This window comes from Thermobia domestica, chromosome 3 (genome assembly GCF_964235325.1).
Source record: "Thermobia domestica chromosome 3, izTheDome1.hap1.1, whole genome shotgun sequence".
NCBI lineage: Eukaryota > Metazoa > Arthropoda > Insecta > Zygentoma > Lepismatidae > Thermobia > Thermobia domestica.
The window spans coordinates 158,204,524-158,225,035 of NC_137456.1; the positions used below are offsets into that span (position 1 = coordinate 158,204,524).

Consider the following 20,512-nt stretch of genomic DNA (forward strand, 5'->3'; position numbering starts at 1 on the left):
AAATGAACAAAATATCCTATATAGATCTACAAAACATGAAATAGAACTGACAACGCCATAATCGAAACCTAGAGTAAAGGGTTGGTGAGAAACGGACCCTCAACAATTTTTTTGAGGCGGGAGGTAAGAATTCTAAATCAACTTAGGGAAATATATTTCAGCAAGCAAAATTCAGAAACATCCAAAACTATTTCCAAGAGTTGGTGGGCGGGGAAAATTTCCACTGCCTATAAAGGCGGGAGGAAAAACAATTTTGATGCAGTGAGAGAACCACAGAGATACAAAACCCACGGCGCAATCCACCATGTTCCGATACAATTTAAATGTTGGAATTGTAATGAGAGGCACCTAAGAGGTGCGAGATAACAATACCAAACTTGTTTGAAATAAAACACATGTTAAATGGGGACGACTCCATCACTGATCTTAGGCGACTAGAAACATGAGCGAAGTTAGACTGTGTAACGAATATGAATTTAGTGTTAAAATAATTTGAAAATAACCAATGCATTCGCATTTCATTGAGAATTGGGAGCAATAAAGGCGTTAAGGAATAGATGGTAGAGCAAAGGAATAGCAACTAATTTAGAACAGTCTCACCCTAATTCGAAGTAATTTCAGAGTTCTCCCTCACACTCATAGGTTAGGCGCTGTATTTGACGTTCCAGTGACTTGCAAGTCGGGGCATTTCGTTAAACTCCATAATTGAATACTTGTTCGTCAATCGACCATGGCATCGAAAGAAAGATCGCTGACTGGACGGTGTTGGTCACTAAGGAATGACCAAAAGACAAGATCCAACGCAGAATGACGAATCAGTAACGACTAACCATCGAATGACCAACGAATAATCATCGATTGACCAAGATCGTGCTCTCTCCATTGCTTTTGTCCCGACTTGTAACCTTCAGTTACACTTTAGGTGGTATAAATTTTTTTTGGTCCGAATAATTTTCACTCGTTCTGTGTAACAATGTTGTGTGTTATCAGGTTTTGCTTGATAATTTCAGTTTACATACTAAATCCGTTTTGTTTTTTGTCCAAATAAAATTAATTCAGAATAATTAAGAAAAAATAGATCTTCGGGATATTTCTTTTATTTACATATTATTTTTCTTTGTAAATTTTTGTGTATGGGCATCTCATTTGGATAATTATAAAATATACATTCTTATTTCGATGTAATTCATAGGTTAGCAATTGGGTAGAATTTTCTGAATTTTTCCACCAATCCGGTATTGGGTAGGATATTTTAGACCCCCTTCATCCCGATGAGATATCCTTATCCTGCTAAATTCCGGTTTGATCCAGTTTTTAATATTTTTCATTCGTTTTGTATTTTCCGCCGCGAATTATCTGTGCCGTGATTGGGAACTATATGCCACCTCAGTGTTCTGGCGCATCTCTATCTTGTTCTTTGTCTGGTATCCCTCGTCAGGTTAACAACGCCGTCTGCATCGCCGCAGTAAGATCCTATAAATTCAGCAGAAAACCACTGAAATTGCAGATAACATTAGTCTGAATAGCTAGATAAACAACTCAGCCTCAAAAGGAGTCCTGACTTATTGAGATTTTACCTGTGAATCTCAAGGGCGCCGATTTCTCTGTAAATTTTTTTTTTTGGGGGGGGGGGGGGTCCATTCAGATGCGGAAGGTATATATATGAGGATTTTAAGACAAATTGCATTCAAATTATGCCAAATGTTGTATATTCATAAATATAATAGGGGGCCCATATGAGCTTTGAGGGGCCCGGGGCCCCCGGCATCCCAGATCGGCGCCCTTGGTGAAACTATATAAGAAGATATGAAATATGAAAGTTCGTGCCGTGATCGTCATGTTTGAAATAGTGAACATCCCAGGACAGGTGTGAAGTTATAGTGATCTGGTTTTCCGGTTGTGATCTTTACAAATAATATCTGGAGATTTTGAAACGTTCAAAATATTCCCTATGAGCCACATTTTAGTTAGGTTGCGGTAGCCTGTCCATACATAATTTTGTGAGTAGTATATTTATTTTTTCTAAGACATGGCGGTGTACGTGATTTTTGCATCAGTTAAACTAAACATTAAAATGTCAGATTAAGCATTTGTAGAGACTCCTATTTTACTCCTAATTTAACCTGGCTCTCAGCGTAGTATGGACTGAATAATTTCGTGAAGGTTCCTTTCTTTTCAAGAAGGGAATCTTCCTTGATATGTCTCTTCGAAGTCATCAATAATAGTTATATAATAGAGAGAATGGATTAGTTTTTGGTACAAGGGCTACCTAATCCTAGCTATCCCGCCTCCTTTTTAGTTGAGTTGAGTTGATTTTAGTTTAGCGTCCCTTTCAGCAGCGAGGCTATATGAGACGTGGACCTACTGATTAATGTGGAATCCGAACCACATGACGCCTCCTTTTTAGCATCAGAACGATTAAAAATGTGGTGATGTTTAGAGAAGTGTTTAGTGTAGATATGTAGGATATGATTTTGTGTAGTAATATGTAGTATATGTGTAATTTTAGCTTGTTGTGAGTCGATGTAGCATGTATGTATGACACTGCTATTTGCTTATTTAAGGGCAATGTATTGTGTTTATTAATTATTCATAATTTATTCATTTCTTTCGGTCGAACCTAATAGTTAACTCATCTCTAAATTAAAGTCATTGTAATATTACACACTTGTCTCGTCATATGGAATAGATAGTTTGTTGTAAATAGTGTAGAATTCATTTTCCAGTAGAAAGTTTATTGTCACTTTACAGCGCCCTCTACGCCAGTAAACAATCGCGCAACGCGAGTCTTCTGTTAACCAAAATAGTTAAGAAGATTTGTGAAGTTGAAATTGCCTATTTTCCGTTTATTTTGGAATTATTTGATGGCCACAATCTATATAAGTAGCAAAATCGATGAAGTACATTGACGATGACCTATTCTAAGTTATCATCCTTTCTGTCAAATAGTAAACGAAATTAAACTTTACGTTCGCGTTTAACTACAAGCCATTATACAGAACGCTACTCCGTTCTGTAACGTTCTGTAATAAAAGATTTAAAACATCTTTTATTACAAAAGGTCAGGTTTTAACTAACACGTCGCTGACACTTCTCAAGGTTTCTGATAAATTTAAATGAGCTGTGATGTAGTGATAAGCAAGTGATAAGTTACAATCTAAATACAATTAACGAACACAAAGTAAACCACGACGTTAACAGCGTAGCAGATAACGTAACTCTCAATGTAATTGAGAAACATAATATACCTTTAACAAAAACAGTAATATGTATTTTTTTACCCAAGATTAGTTACATTGATATGGTGAAAATTGGCTAAACTTCCGTTGAATTCAGTGCTCCTATCGATCTGAAGTGAAATAACGGAATAAAGGTAAGAACGATAATACTATTTAATTTGTTTGATACAGTCACTTACTTTTCAAACATACTTTTCTCTCAAAATATTTTCTACTTACTTACAATACAGTTATTAACACGAATTTTAGATCTAACAACGTTATGCTATATAATAAAATAACTGAATATTATTTGCCACATTTTCTAAACAGTTATCTCTAATAAAATACTCAGAATATATTGCAGTATGCCTATATTAAGGAACCTTGAAAACAGTAACATTTCTGCCACCAACTTCACTCATTAAAACAAGCTTTTGCACATATTAAGTCTTGATAACATATGCCACCGAATTTCATCACCGACCTTCATGTACTTAAATAAGTACACTCTTTAAGATACTTTCCATTGTTTCAAATTAATTTTTACCCAAAACAGTTATAATATTGTTTTTATATTACATCTTACCTTTCTATGTACAGAAAATACAATTATTTACACGCCCGTACCAGTATTTTGAAGATTAAAACAGAAATAATTGCTAAATTCCATTAACAATGGAAGCGTTTCGAATGATAACATTACTGGCAACAATTTGACGATACAAACAAGAATAATGACTTTAATACCATAAAGCTGGTATTTTATTATTAAATACATATGTATATATTTATAGCTATGATTCCATCTCCAGTGTGGCTGGCGACACATGAGCTGCACCAGAATAAGAATAATTTTGCACTTGAAGTTGAGATAGAAGATGATGGTAAATATATGGGATGAGCAAACAAACAATTAAAGGCATTAAAAATATAGCATCAATTTTTCTTAACTCTCAGTTTGCGCAATTGGTACTTCTGCATACATACGTATTAATACAAAAATTTACAGAAAGTTGTAAGAAAAAATAAAACCTATCTATCTATAAACTCCATTCGTAAGCTACTTCTCAAGAGCCTTTGAATAAGCTTCTTCTTTTAATATTTTACTCAGTAATATAAAACCACAATCTCCTAAAAGTCTACTTCTTTTTACTTGAAGGTAAGTAAATGTATCACACAACTCATTTTTTAAGTTACAAGATCCACCGGTTCGCTCAATGCCATCAATTATTTTACTGACTCTCTGATCAAAAATCAAATCATCGTTTTTATTGAAAAAGTCGTCTTGTGAACTATCTGAAAAGCTCGTTTCTTCCCAATCAAATTCTTTTTGCTTCTCTTTGTAGAACTCTCGCTCTCTCTCAGTTGATTCCGTTATTTTAGGAACATTATTAAAATTCCTAGTTAGTGAAGATTCATGCAAATCAGGACATATTCCTTTAGGGTTTTTCAGGGATTCCTTATTCACTTTACTTACACGATCATTTTCTACTTTATATCGTTCATTTTCTGAAGATCTACTGAGATACGAAGCAAACACATTATTTTCATTTCTTTTTTGTAGGTAATTAGAAGCTGAAATTTTTCCTCGACGTGAAGCGATACTGGAACGTTCCAATTCTTCTACATTATGTTGTACATGACGATTATTTCTGCGAACACCTGAAAATAAATTAGGAAAACACTGAAATTAAACATATCCTTCAGAGGACGCAAAATTTCAACCTCTCTATAATAATAATAATAATAATAAAAGTGTAGGAACATTCATTTAAGTATTTGTTTAAGAATTATAATCATAAAAATATTATTACCAGAATATCTTAATGGTCCCATGAACTTATATAATAAAGGTAATATTCCAAGACCGTACTAAGCTTTATCAGAAAGTAAACTGTAAATTCAAGTAAAGAAATGCAAAATTTATGATTGACAATGGTTCGAATACAATATATCTTTACAGCATTAGTAAGAGTGAATGACTACCTACACGTATTCTTTTGTAAATGAAAATGAATTTGCATATGGGTTTCGGTAACGTATAAAGAGATGTCTTCCGTGTGAAAGAAAGGAACTCACAATCGAACTGACCTGCTCTTTCTTAAGTTATTAACATAAAAAAATCATGCACGAAGTGAGTGGGGACGTTGTTTTTTTGGCCAGAGAGCTTATGAAACTGAAATATACTAAATGAGTTACAAATTAACCTGAACTAAGCAATTCTATTTAATTAAATATGTTTTAGAGAATCGTTGTGTTGTAAGAATTTCTACATAGCTGCCGTTGTTCAATTCTAGGAGTTTTAGAAAACGATGTCCTGTACTTCATGGTAGTTATTCAGGAAATACAAATTTGGTTATGCATCTTCATTTATTTACACTTCGAAATGAAACACACTTTAGGTTTCTACGTTCTATACGTCGTATTAAATAATAAATAAATAAACTTTATCACGATCATTTTGCTGGGATACCCATCTATTTCCCGCAAGTAGCCCCGCGTGGCGTAGTCGCTAACGCTCTCGTTTTTGGTGCGAGAGGTCCCGGGTTCGATTCCCGGTGGAACAGTCGGTCGAAAAAGTGTAACATCTTTTTCAGGCCAGCCATCTTGAGTGAGGTTTCTCCTGGGTTTCCCTCATTCACACCAACCAAATGCCGGGATGGTACCTAACATAATGGTCCCAGGCCATTTCCTTCCTTTTTCCAATCCTTTTGTCCTTTCCTTTCATTGGATAGTGTGCTCGCCGAGGGAAGTCATCCCTCATATACCGGTATGTGGCGGGCTAAATGGCCATAAATGCCGAAAGCCCAGAGGTCTAATTCCTATTCGTAATCCTAATCTCATAGGTTCGCAATGAAGAGAAATCTGGTTGTAAGATATATATATATTAACTGCGGCTTGGTGGTTCCATCAATTTATAGTGTTTAATAAGCATTCAGTTTGGATATTTGGTTGTAAGTATTTCGAGATGATGAATGGCGGGCATTAGTTGAAATAAGAGATTGGGTAATAAAATGTATAGTGATCGGTCGAATGTAATCAACATTGAACAGTATAGAAAACTGACTTAGTCGCTTCCATAAGTTTCGCACCCGCCTAATTTGGCCTTCTTTTTGTTCAACCACAAATTCTCACATGTTACGTTACTCGTTCCTTCGTAAGTAGGCCATCTTTTCCAACCGCAAGGTTATTGGACACAATCAGTAGACTGTAGTGGCGTACGCAGAAGTCTGTCAAGAGGGTGAGAGTTCAAGCTCCCAAGTTCATATAATTTCAGGTGTTTATGTACCTTAATATGGTTAATGTTTGTTTCTGCATAATATCTTGTTCAAGGGAAGATTAAAATCCCGAAGCTCCCCCCTTCCCCCGCTATCTGTCACGTACATCACTGTTAAAATGTAAGATAGTAGTAATCGACATTTGACAAGCTATTCAGCTTATACTGCATCTGAGAAGGTGATGGTTAAGTCAACGAACCAATCGAAAAGTAACTTTCGCATTAGCGTCATAGTGAAATGGCGAAACACTAATGTCGTCTTTGCCATTCCTTTGCACTCTCATAGACTCCAGAAAGATTACATATACATAAATTTAAATTTCAGAACCACGTAGACCAGAGGATTTTTTTTTTTTTTTTGCTATAGCGGTGCTTCCTAGGATCACCATAACTCTCTGAACTTTTACATTTTATTATGAAAACAACGTAAACGTCTAAAAACGGCCAAACTCTCAGTTCATAATTCAGTAGCCCAAGATTAAAAAAAAAAAAAAAAAAAAAAAATTAGTATCACAATATATTTCCGAAATATACTCAAGCTCATAATTTAAGGATAACTCAGAAGAATGGGGAAAGCCGAATAAAACATGCTGTTCAAAGGAAACATCTCCGAATGCACATTATATTGCGAAAATAAAGTAAAGAAACAAAATTACACATGTGGCACATCTACAGGGTGTGAACAAAACATTGATCCATTATGTGTGAACACGAAATATGGTGTCAGTATGGAATGTCATGTCCACGCACATCAAGGCAAGCACAACAACAACTCCAGATTACAATTAGGTAGAATGGCATTCCGTTCTTGCATTAGTGCCTGAAGGACCTCTGGAAGCGTGCATGAGGAGTGCATTATTTGGCAGCAAGATGAAGACTGACAGCGTCCCAAACGCTGGATTGGATTGAGGTCGGATGACGTCGCAGGCCACAGTATTCTCCGACTATCTTCTGTTTCCAGGTACTTCTCCACAACGGTAGCTCTATATACCTGGCATTGTTGTTTATCAGTTTAAAAGCGGGACCCAAAGCGCACCGAAAAAGTCGAACATATTCTTGCAGAATGATATTCTGGTATACTGGCCAAGACAGGAATGAGTGTACGTGCACCCATGCAAATTCCGGCCCACACCAAAATATCACCACCTTCATACGAGTCTCTTTCGAGGAATCTAGCAGGGCGGTATCTGGTCTCTGATTCGCTCCAGACGATGACTGACAAGAATCACTCTGAAGTCTAAATAGGGACTCGTCTGTAAAGAGCACTGGGCCCATTTTTCCATTACCATCCACTGTATTCTCGACAACAGACATTGCGGGCTTCCCTGTGGATATTGGTCAATGGAACGCAAAGTGCAGGCCTTCGAGCAAATAAACTATTCATGTTGTGTCTTCTGTACACTATGTATCTGGAAACAACTGTCCCACTGGCAGCAGTAAGGTCTCGTGCAAGGTTCCCTGCAGTAATCCGTCTGCGTTGCAGGCATTTACAGTGGGGATGGAATCGTTGCCATTTTCGCGAGATGATACTTTGTTACTGACATAATACTTTGGATATCCCGAAGTGATATGAGGTCCCATCCACTAAAACATAGTGCACATTTTTCTGAGTAATCCTTAAGTTATGAGTATGAGTATGAGTATGAGTAAGTCAGTAACATTTGTTAGCGGTCACGCCATAAATAATAATAAATTACGATTTCAGAAAATAGTAACATATAACATTAAATATATGAATAAATAGAAAATATTACAGCAGTAACGCCCTCTAGGTCCACCATATGACGTCAATGCCAATATTTTTCGGTCAGCCATAATTTTACACTTGCATAGGGAATGATCTCAAGTTTCGTACTTTAAACAATTATTTTTATTTATGATGTCCCAAAATTGAACGAAACAACAATATAGTAATTCTTATTTAAAGTATAGTCCATTTAGTTCAAGATTACTGGATTAATTGTAAAGAATTTATTATGTACTCTTACTTAAATTTCAGTTATAGCTCCTAGTGAAAAATTTCCCACATAAGCAGAAAGTTTCGTAGTGATATTAAGATTCTAGTATAACTGATCAAGTGATAGACAGCTTTCGGTAAATTTTAAAACTCATTTCCTAAAACGTGTGGTTACAAAAATGATTATAATTTCGCACACGCAAGGTCTTACAAAAACAAATGTAATAATGAGCTTAAGATGGTCGTCTGTAAACAACTGATACATCAAAGTAAATATTAGTAAATGCAATAACACACAAAAAATGAAAAGGTTGGACCAGGATGTTCAGCATATTGTGTTAACTACTACGCTACCCAGTCCGCTTCCCAAAGTCGGTGATCTCCACTTAATGCATCGGCACGGTATGCCAAAGATCCCGGGTTCGAATTCCGTGCCCTCCAGTCTTTAACTTTTTCACTTTTTGTGTGTTATTGAATTCGCACCTACAGAGGATCTGGTGTGAAAATAAATCCTCCTTTCATTAACATATATTAATAAATGCACTTCAAAATACGCATCAAGTCCCTTGAAAGGCCATGTTCTGTAAAAAAATATCTGTGATACCAGTATCAAAAATACGAGGCACGTCCACAAAATAAGTGTAATAGGGCCCTAGCGGGCACAGGAAATTTGTTATTGCTACATTGCTCACACTGCCGTGTAACTTAGTTCCTACCCTTTTCAGCGAGCCCAACCATGCGTCAATACCTTCAAAACTGTGGCCACGGTAACGTCTCCCTTGAAAGATGTCGATAAAATCTGCCGCCAAGTGCGAGATTCGCAACGTTATACGTTATCTCGTTGTGAAGGGAAAATCTTTGTCTGAAGTTTTTAACGAGATCAAATCAGTTTATGGCGAAAGAGTTATGAATCGTACGAGTGTGTTTAAGTGATGTGATGAATTTAAAAACGGTCGTAGTGATGTGCACGATGAGCAAAAGAGTGGAAGAGCGTTGATTTTGACTGATATGCGCATTCGCCTGACCTGGCGCCTTCAGATTATCATCTGTTCACCTTTCTGAAGATACAGATAGGTGGGAAAAAATTTTCAACTAATGAGGTGGAGATGAAGAGTTGGGCAAAAGAGGTGGCAGCAGACTTCTTTGATCAAGGCATAAAATAAATTAATCTCTCGTCCCACTAAGTGCATCGAGAGGGATGGCATCTACATAGAAAAATAGTTCACATATGTACTGATGTAAGCATGTAAACTTTTGTTCTAAATATTTTTTGAAACCTACACAAATCCAGTACACTTATATTCTGGACGTGCCTCGTATAATGGTATCCTTATTATAACAGGAGGACGTTTCAGTCTGTTAGTTACGCTAATACCTAATAATTCATAGTCAGGCTAATAGATGTCACTAGCTGCACTGCCTCTTACCCGACGCCAACAGATGTTGCTAGCGTGCAGGTTAATTTCCAAACGAGCTGAAGGTTGGGGGGAACAACTAGTATAACAGAAGCAAAAAGTAAAATTGCTTTACATACTGGCAATGTGTCAACAGCACCTTTCTACAGAATTGGCAGAAACCTGAATTGATATTTCAGTGATTGACCATTACTGCAATGAAATTTAGTTTCGATCATTATTGAGACATCAGTTTTTCATGTCAATTATGACTAGAGACCGGATGTTTAGGCATTAAAAATCTGGAAAATAGGCACTTAAAATTTAAAAAAAATAGGCATTAAAATGTAAGTCGGAATAATGAAGATAAATACTCGATACAATTAAAAAAATAAATTTAAGTTACAGATAATGTTCAAAGAATATAGAAACATACCTGTTTCTTAATATTTTCTTTTACTATATACAGATGGTGATCAGAAAAATGGAAACACCTGTAGTTGGCAACACGTCAGATGTATGGGTTGGCAGTGGTGTCGTGGTGCCCGCAGCGCCGGACCGCTGATGGTGGTGTGATAGGTCGGTCTCCATACTACGTCAGGCGCAGTGAAACAGCAGTGTCCAGTGGCTGCAGCAGACGGAGGTAGTGTAAAATGGGAGACCTCTCAGATTTTCAAAGAGGACAAATTGTTGGTGCACGGTTATGTGGAGTGAGTGTGACGGTAGTGGCTACTGTGTTAGGTGTGTCGCGTGGGACAGTGTCGAAGGTAATGACGGCCTACACAACACACGGGAAAACCACATCGGGGAAGCGGAACAGTGGGCGGAAGAAAATCATGAGTGACAGGTCACGTCGGGTATTAAAGCGTATTGTCACGCAGAACCGTCGTGCCACTGCGGAGCAAGTGACGGAGGAACTTAATCAGCACTTCCCCCACCCTGTTTCGACAATCACAGTCCGCCGCGAATTACGACATGAACTTACGGGGTCGTGTTGCACGGGCCAAACCGCTCATCAGGGACCATAACGCTTTCGCACGCCGCAAATGGTGCCGCGACTATGCAACTTGGACCGTTGAGGACTGGAAACGTGTGATATGGTCGGATGAGTAATCCTTCACCCTATTCCCAACCACGGGCCGTGTTTATGTGTGGAGAACGTCCAAAGAAGCTTATGATCTGCAGTGTCTCCGCCCAACTGTGAAACATGGCGCGGCTCGGTGATGCTGTGGGCCGCCATATCATGGTTTTCATTGGGTCCTGTGGTCACACTTAGCGGACGAATCACTGCCAACGATTATGTCGCAATTTTAGGAGATCACTTGCATCCTATGGTCCGGATGTTGTTCCCGGACAATGACACCATCTTCCAGGATGATAATGCACCCATTCACACAGCTGGCGTTGTTGCAGCATGGTTTGAGGAAAATCGGGATGAAGTTCAACACCTCCCCTGGCCCACCCAATCCCCAGATCTCAACATAATTGAACATCTGTGGTCCGTCTTGGAAACACGACTCCGGTGACGATTTCCACCTCCATCCTCTCTCACAAAACTGGCCGATGCCCTGCACGAGGAATGGTGTAAAATTCCACTTGCTACCATTCACGACCTCTATGCCTCCATCCCACGTCGCATCAAGGCTGTTCTGAAGGCGAAAGGTGGCCCGACACCATATTAATCTGGTAAGTTGCAATTTCGTTCAGGTGTTTCCATTTTTCTGATCACTATCTGTATATAAACGAAGCTTGACATGCATTGCATGTGTATTTGGTAAATACATACTCTACAGTACTTTATCACTAAACAGTTCAAATTTTATACACTTTATCAGCACAGACAGCAGCCCAAAGCTTTACAGCACTTTGTCAGTACACTTAGTAGTCCAAAGTTTTACGACATCTTATCACTACAAACAGTACTTATATTTCTCAGAAAAGGCAGAATCCTTTCTTGAAATACTGAATTTATATATTTTTCCCTAATAAAGTCTTATTTTGAAGAAAAGGCATAGAATAGGCAACATTAGACACTGAAGCAATTATTTAGGCAGGAATGGGTGAAATAGGCAAAATAAAATTAGCTTAAATTAAAACTATAACCCCCCAACTATAAATTAAACTATAAATTAAAACTATAAACTTTAAAACGTTATTTTTGATTATATCTTTCATATTAAAGAATACGCATTTTGCCTAACATCTGGTTTCTAATTATGACTTAAAAATCGGAATTCACAATGATATCACTGCTCTCACCTTAATTTAAAGAGAAGGAAATGCTAATTTTACTTACTTGCGTCACGAGGAACTGTAATTTTAAGCAGCTTCCTAGGCGTTCTGTCAACATTTCCACTTACGTCTTTGTCAGTGTGTTCTGCAGGAAGTGGTCTTTTCCTATTGATTTTCTTTTCAAAAGCTTCCCTGCAAGTGACAAAAACACAGAGTGAACAAATTGTTATACGGTAAAACCCCTCTAAGTTAGATACTTGCGGTTCCCAGGAAATGTGTCCAAATTGGAAGAGTACCCAAGATAAAGTGGTAAGGATTTTTTAATGGAAGAAAATCATGTACGCAATATTGTCATATTTCGTACTGTACATATCTAAACAGCATTTTAGAATAGTTGATTTTATTCTATATTATGCGTATAAAATGACGTATACTGTAGATGCAATTACATGTATTGAAATGTATGGAAATAGGATAGTCACAGAAGCATCACAAAAAAATAACATGTAAATTGAATTTCACTGCTTTTTTTTTTAAAAAAAAAAAATATTTAACGTCCCATGTTTATGCACCGAGGCTTAAGCAGATGGTAATGATGATGACAGACGAAATGGTGGAATGAAGAAAAAAAGGAGGGAACATTAGAACCCCGGAAAAACCCACATACACAGTGTTTATCCACAAAATTCACTTGGTGCGACTTGGGATCGAATCAGGGACCCTTCACACCCCTTACTATGCAGTAACAGAGAAGCAATTCCTCGATATGATATTCACAAACGTATAGACTCAAATCGAATGAAATTACATTATACACACTTGAAATTAGTTTGCTGACAGTCGGAACTTACAAAAATATCAATACTTCAAGAAAACGTCAGTAAGGACAGTTAGTTATTTTATTTTTCCACTTGCTCTCCGTCCATATATTTTCAATTGCTTTTCTCACACCAAACTACGTTTCAACTAGTGCTGGTACTCTAATAGGAAAAACACGTTGTTCAAGTTTTCCAAACATTCTGCAACTATTTTACGGGTGACCATTTTTTGTATAACCACTCCAGACTTATTCTCTTCAGTTTCTTCTTCGTCTTGAGAGAAATGTTCATTATTCGACGTTGACATCATCTTTAATAAATCATTTGCTGCATTAAATGATAAAAATTATTAAATGATTAAATGTTAAAACTTCAATCTTTAAATGTCTACAACCAACAAACCTAACTTCATTTTTTCTTCTATGGTATTTAATTTTTTGAAGATTGAGGTTTCAACACCTGGCGACGCTTTTCAAGCTTTCTTATTTCTAAAGATTTTTTTTTTTTTTTTTTGAACTTGTATTGATTCTTTCTCTAATGTCCAGATCTCTGAACCATACAATCCAGTACTTTGTATATAGCACCTGGCCAACTTCTTTATTAGTCCGATATTAAGCCTGCTAGATAAAAGAGATTCCTTCTTGTTGAATGCTTCTTTGGCTATGGCAATTCTTCACCTGATCTCTTTGGTACAGCAAGCGTCTCTCGTCAAAATACTTCCCAGATACTTGAAATTATTCACCTCCTCAATTTCCCTTTGTTCTACTCTGACCTGTAAGGGCGTGTTTCCACGGGATATTCTCCTGACTTTCGGCTTTTCGATGTTGATTTCCATTCCATATAGTTTCCCAGTGTCAACTATTTTGCCCATCATCTCCTGTAGTCCTTCTTCCGTTCTAGCTATAATACCCGTATCATCTGTATATCTGATCTTGTTAATAATCTGCCCTCAAGTCTTGAAATCTCCAATTTCCATTAACGCTTCTTTCATTAAACATTCACAGCAAATGTTGAATAATTTGTGCGACATACTACACCTTGTCTGACTCCTCTTACAATCTCCACACTATTGGTTTCTCCTTCATTCAAGCGCAGTTTCACTAGTTGTCCTATGTACAGGTTGCGAATGAGTCGTCTGTCTCTCCAGTTGACCCCGACTTCTTTAAGTATTTTCAGAAGTTTGGTCCAATTGACCTGGTCGAAAGCTTTTTTTCCAGTCGATGAAGCACAAACACAACTCTTCCTTTACTTCTCATTGACTCAATAGCATCTCTGGTGCCTTTTCCTTTCCGGAAGCCAAATTGATCTTCCTCCAACATTTCTTATAGCATCTCTGGTGCCTTTTCCTTTCCGGAAGCCAAATTGATCTTTCTCCAACATTTCTTCTATCTTACTTTCTACCCGCCTGTTCAGTATGCGCACAAGCGCACAATAATCTTTTCACTGTGAGAAATAAGATTAATGGTTCTGTGACAGCTGCACTTCTTTGCTTGCTTTTCCTTGGGTAATGTAATCATTGGAGATCAAGAAAATCCTTTGATCATTCTCCACTCACGATATCTTGTTAATAAGTGAAGTCAGTACTTTCACTGCACTGTTTCTTAGTCCCTTGAGCAAATCTGCTGATAAGTTGTCGCCTCCAGTGGCTTTCCTCCTTCTCATGTCTTTGATGGTTTACACTACTTCACTTTTTAATACACTGGGTCCTTTTTCTTTCTCATCCACTTCTTCCTCTGATTCAATCGCAATATCTTTGGGGTGGTTCTTCTGATCATACAGTTCTTTTATGTATTCCTCTCAAATTCTAAGGATTCTTTGATGGTCAGTAATTACATGCCCTTGTTGATCTCCGATTTTAAACGTACGTATACTTTCGTTAGCTTTCCCTACTAATTCTTCGTCGTTGAAGATCAATTAATTGTTCATATATCTGTTCCATGTACTTTTCTTTGACTTTGCACTCCTCCTTCGTACCCCCTGGGGAAAAAAAATGTGGTAATATTTCCATTTCTTTTCCACATCTCCATGCCGTTGAACACCTTGTGGATCATCCATCTTTTAATACAGTTCTCCCTCCGAAAAAGGCCGTTGGCACTTGATAGGCTGACTCCTTATCCCAGGAGTCACTCGGTCCCCACCTACGGCAGCTGCCTAAGACGTTGCCTAATGCTTTAGCCAGCATTCTTCGCAGGAAGGCCAATTGGATTGGACACATTTTGAGAAGAAAATGTCTTCTTCATACCACCATAGAAGGAAAGATGGAAGGAAAGCGAGGAATAGGAAGAAGAAGACAACTGATCAATGATTTGAAAAACATAAAGTATTGGTAGTTAAAAGAGGAAGCTGAAGATAGAAAAACGTGGAAGAAACATACATATATATTAATATGATATATATGATATAATAATAATAATAATAATAATAATAATAATAATAATAATAATAATAATAATAATAATAATAATAATAATAATAATAATAATATTCTTTGAAATGTTCTTTGTATCTTCTTAAGCAGCTGAAAAAGAGATTGCTGTTTCTTTTGTGAAATTCAGCAATATTCCTGACTCATTTCAATTTCCTTGACTTTGAAGGTCAATGTAAACTAACTTGGACATATTGTAATGTCTTCTTTAGTAATCCATAACTTCTGATTTAGTGAGGGTCAATTTGCAGAAAACAGGCTTAAGTGCAAAAAGTGATTATTAGATTTTTCTGGAATTTCTGTGTAATATGTTCCCAATGATTTACGTCTCACTGACTCTTTCAGAATAGTTTAACATACAAAATAAAACTGAGTAAGTAAGTTATGGGTTACTGAAGAAGAAATCAGAGTATGTTGAAATGATTTAATAATAATAATAATAATTCGTTGAACCGAATACTAAAAGTAACAAATTATATTCATTTATTCTGTGTGTCCTATAGCATAAATAAGTTAAAACACTGAAGGTCCTTTCCTCGAATCACTTCATCAGATAGGAGGGAAAGAGACAAGACAAAAAAGAAACATTAAAGAACTGGGAAAGAGCTGTCAAGTTTCCAGCTGTGTGCTATGTTGGTGTTCACCATACTGCTTCACTAATGTTTAACCTACTTTAAAAAACTTTAATTCAATGGTTCAACAAATTACTTTACGACCTGATGCTTCTTTTGAACTAGACCAGATACACTTCAACAGGTGTTCAAATCGGTTTAAGATTTTTGTTGAAAAAGATTTCATAATTATTCTGTACTATATTTTTTCCTCGCAAAAACGCTAAAGACGACAAAGCTTCAGCTAAATCCCTGCATCGGGATATTGGTCGATTAAATACTAAAATATTCACTAATCTTAAATAATATTTCACTTACGATCTGTCCACTTCTGAATCACTTTCAAAAATATTCAACTGACAAAGATGTTTAATGACGTCAATAACTTTTATACAAAAAGTACTCTGTCTTGTTAAAGCATCTGGATTCCTCGATACCAGGGCTATGTACTCCTCCCACAGTGGGCGAAATGAAACAATTGCAGCAGCTAATTCTGGTTTCATTTCAAGATTAATCCTAAGAAAAAAAATCAGAGAATTATGTGTCAATTATTAAATTGTATTTACTTTGCAAGCCACTTCAACATTATATTAGAAATAAAACTTATCTAATCTATAATTTAAAATTGTTTCCGCTCCTTGCATCAGTCTATTAACATTCTCTAGAAGTTTCCCGGAATCAACATATTAAACCTTATGAACAAATGACTTATGTTAAGAGTTATGTTAAAAGTGGCGGTTGGTGCTTTGAATTTTAGGTGGCGCACAATAGATGACCTCTCCTTTTTGATTATTATTATTATTATTATTATTATTATTATTATTATTATTAATAATAATAATAATAATAATAATAATAATAATAGCAGTGGCGTATTCACGATTTTGTTTCGGGGGGCTTTGCCTGAAAATGTGAAAATTCTGGAAGATATTTCGTATATTTTACTCTAGTAAGTAATATTTCGTATACTTTACTCTAGTAAGTAATATTTCGGGGGGCTTAAGCCCGGAAGTCCCCCTAAATACGCCACTGATAGTTATTATAAATAATAATAGTGATTTCTTCATGGTATGCTTCAAACATGCAATGGAGAAGCTAATTTTGTATGATTTTTTGACGTACTCTTGAAAATTATTGCGCTGTCTAAATGACTTGAGAGCGCTGTCAAGTTCTGCACTGAAATTAATTAATCTACGAAAAACGTCTCGATTTGAAGACGAGTCTGTTTTTCATCATGTCCTCTTTAAGCCAATTCGAAGGTGCCACGAAACCAAATGCAATTGATGATTATATTGAGCACGTACCTGTTTTGCGTCACTTTTTGATTGTGATTCTCAATGGACCGCCTGTAACCAGCATTTAGTTGAGCAGCAATATTCATGTTTCCCAACACAGTGAGATCAGAACGTGTCTTATATGACCTGACGATTTTTTTTTTTTTTTTTTTTTTTTGTGCAGATGCTGGATATCCGCACCTTTTTTTTACTCCATGCATCTTCCTCCGCCCCGAACAACAAACAGGGAAAACAAAACAAAGCATTTTCAATTTCACATTCACATAACCACTTATGCTGTCCGTACAAGTTGAGATTAAGCTTCCTTGTAAATGTTCGTTTCTGACTTCTAATTACTTGCGTTATATTGAGAGTCAGAATCGGTCTTCCGATGTCTTTCAGAAGTAGGTTTGCTTCTGAAGTTCTTTTCTAAAACGGCTAATACAACAGAGACGTTACAGAATTCATTGCTACTACATTGCTAGTTCACGTATATCAGGGACAGACACGTAATTATGCAATTACAGCAACAATATTCCAATGAACAACAAAGACGGGCACACACACACACACACAAACACACACAAACACAAACATACAACACAACAAAGTCCGCTACCCGCTTTAAAATCTCACCCCTTCCCCAATTAACGCCCTTTTTCTAAAAACTGCCCTCCAATTTTCTCATTCACCCATGCACACATGAAAAGGAAAACATTGTATCTATGCTGCCAAATTTCTACTTATTCAGATACGAGTCTATTAAATATCGACACCATCAATTTGTTTTCACTCTTCACGGGGTCGCCTTTACTGTCTTCATAGCTGCCTTGACGTTACTTGGTTGACAGAACCAATAGTTATGACCACTTGGCAATCTCGCTTTTAGGCAAGGCGCAAGTTTCTCTCTCTCTCTCTCTCTCTCTCTCTCTCTCTGTAGCTACTAGGTTACGGTACGTAACATTGTCACAAAGGAACAGACTATTCCCCTTCAGGCGAGAACCGTGTCAACCAATACTGCAGGGGGAGGGACGGTGGTGAAATTCCAGTTCCAAATCGTTATGTTTTGGAAAGGCTGTTTTTGTTTGGTAGATTTGTTTGCAAAAGATGTGCAAGCATATGGATCCTTATGAGGCAGTGCATGGCGCGATATCCCCCTCTTACTGCGCAACCCCCGCAATGGCCCAGAAGCTGTTAAAGGTGGGGAGTTTGACAAACTATTAAGCAGAAAGCAACTAGCCAGCCCCGTTTCAAATACACTTGTTTAAGAAAAGATGATGATTACAATAAAATGAAAAGTGATTTAGCATAAATAAAAAATGAAAATATTGGAAGGAGGTTTGTACAAACATGCAAACATTAAGAGAAACCACCACTGTTATATAGTAATGCAGCTAGCACCTTTGATATAGACAGATTACTGGTACCATATATGAACAATAAACTTTTAACAATCATTAAAAATGAAAAGATCACGCTCCACAAATATTTTTACATCTTTTTAACTTACTTTTTTTTTTCTTACGAAACACTAAAATTAATATAACTTCTTATAATTGGTGCTCAGATATATACACAAATTAACTCAAAACTTGATGGTATTACTATACATAAATAAGAATAATCTACTGTTACATACGATTTTTAAATTTAAAATATTTCATTTGACTCTCAATTGCATTGTTCTTTTCTAACTCATGCACAATTTGCTTCAATTGTAGCCTACGTATAAATCTATATAATCTAAAGCCACAGAAGTTTGCGCTTTAGAATGAACCTCGACAAGAACTGGGCTATAATTATAAAAAGCTTCAATCAAAATCGCAAACTTCTGTAACTTTAAATTGTATGGTTAACACAATTTTTCAGATTTGTACATAGGCTATAAAATTGAAGCAAATTGTGCATGGGTCAGAAAAGAAGAAGGCAATTTAAGTGAAATGTGATATTTTAAATTGTTAAAACAGTGTGGAAGTAGTAGCATCTTAGATTGCTTTAACGTGTGTAGATGATTTCCAACATTTTAAAAAAAATACTGCTGATTTTGGTGTTTGTAAAAAGACGAATAAAAGAATTAGGTAACGTATCTGATGAAACAGATGTTACATTGCTAAAACTGTTACACAAGTTATAGTTAGTGCTTTGGTCAGTTCTGTTTTATTAATATAAGTTTAAAAATTATTAAGTTAAAAGAACAGATAAAAATATTTGTGAAGCCGAAGATCTCTACTTAGAGTCTAGCGGTAAAAGGCATAGGATAGGTTGTCAAAATCATACAAGGGAAATAATCAGTTGATTAGGATTCCCGGAGCACATTAATATTAAGAAAATGAGCCACTTATATCTGTGTTAAAGTATAATAAATACAAATCTAATCTTAATTTTGAACTTAAAATTTTATAGCTATGTCCAGTCTAGATTAAAAGGATGTACCAAACGTAAGTGAAGCACTTTCCCAAATGTAAGATCACATGGTTAAATTGGCTATCCTTATAGCTGTATACTATCATCGTTATGGTAACATTTCCTTCGACTAGGCTGGCGTTAAGATTCAGAGTTAACGGCAAACGAAGAATTTGATTTAAGTGTCACCCTACACAGTGCGTTTAATAAGTTCCGCGACTTCCTCGAAATAAAATTCTTAACGATGCAATTTAAGATTCCACGTTAATTTTCTACACACATCCCTTTCCACGCCACGCACAGACGCAGAATTGGTTGAGAAGTTCTTGAACGCCCTAGAAAAGTCGTCCACTTGAATGTTGTTCAGCACCATTGACACATTCGTATTTCTTTAATCGCTGTTAGTGCTGAGAGAATGAAGCAACTTGCTGCAATCAAGTTGTATTAAATGCGGTAAAATCACGATTGAAACGTACAGAACAATGCAAAACATGTATAAGCAATAATGCCGCCTCACACCAGCTTTGTTGTGAATCACCTTTTGACCAAAAGAAGGGTCAGAGTTCTTGAACAAGAAGGGTCGCCTGATTTGGTCCCAGCAGACTTCATGCTCCTGCCTATGATCGACAGCGATGCTGAACAGCATTCCAGTTGACGACTTTTCTCGGGCGCTTCAAAGCGTTTACGACTCATCCTGATAGTGTGGTACGGGAAGAAATGTATGTAGAAAATTAGCGTGGTAATATTTTTTTCTGGCATAGTTAAGTATTTTATTTCAAGGTAGTCCTGGGACTTACTGAACACACTGTGTATATATATTAAAATTAAAGTTCTTGCAAATAATACAATTATATATACATATAATGGAATACTATATTGAACCAAGTGATATACATGTCA

The 20,512-nt window shown here is 36.5% G+C and overlaps 1 protein-coding gene across 1 annotated transcript in view; it reads right to left on the reverse strand.

The window, feature by feature from the left end:
* Window positions 1-3,374: 3,374 nt before the first annotated feature.
* LOC145680834 (ATP-dependent RNA helicase A-like) overlaps window positions 3,375-20,512 on the reverse strand; it is a gene marked incomplete in the record, with an annotated part of 135,593 nt that continues 118,455 nt past the window's right edge. The window contains 3 exon segments of the mRNA XM_081751935.1: window positions 3,375-4,883; window positions 12,146-12,273; window positions 16,254-16,451. Of these exon segments, the coding sequence (XP_081608061.1) occupies window positions 4,282-4,883; window positions 12,146-12,273; window positions 16,254-16,451 (928 nt within the window).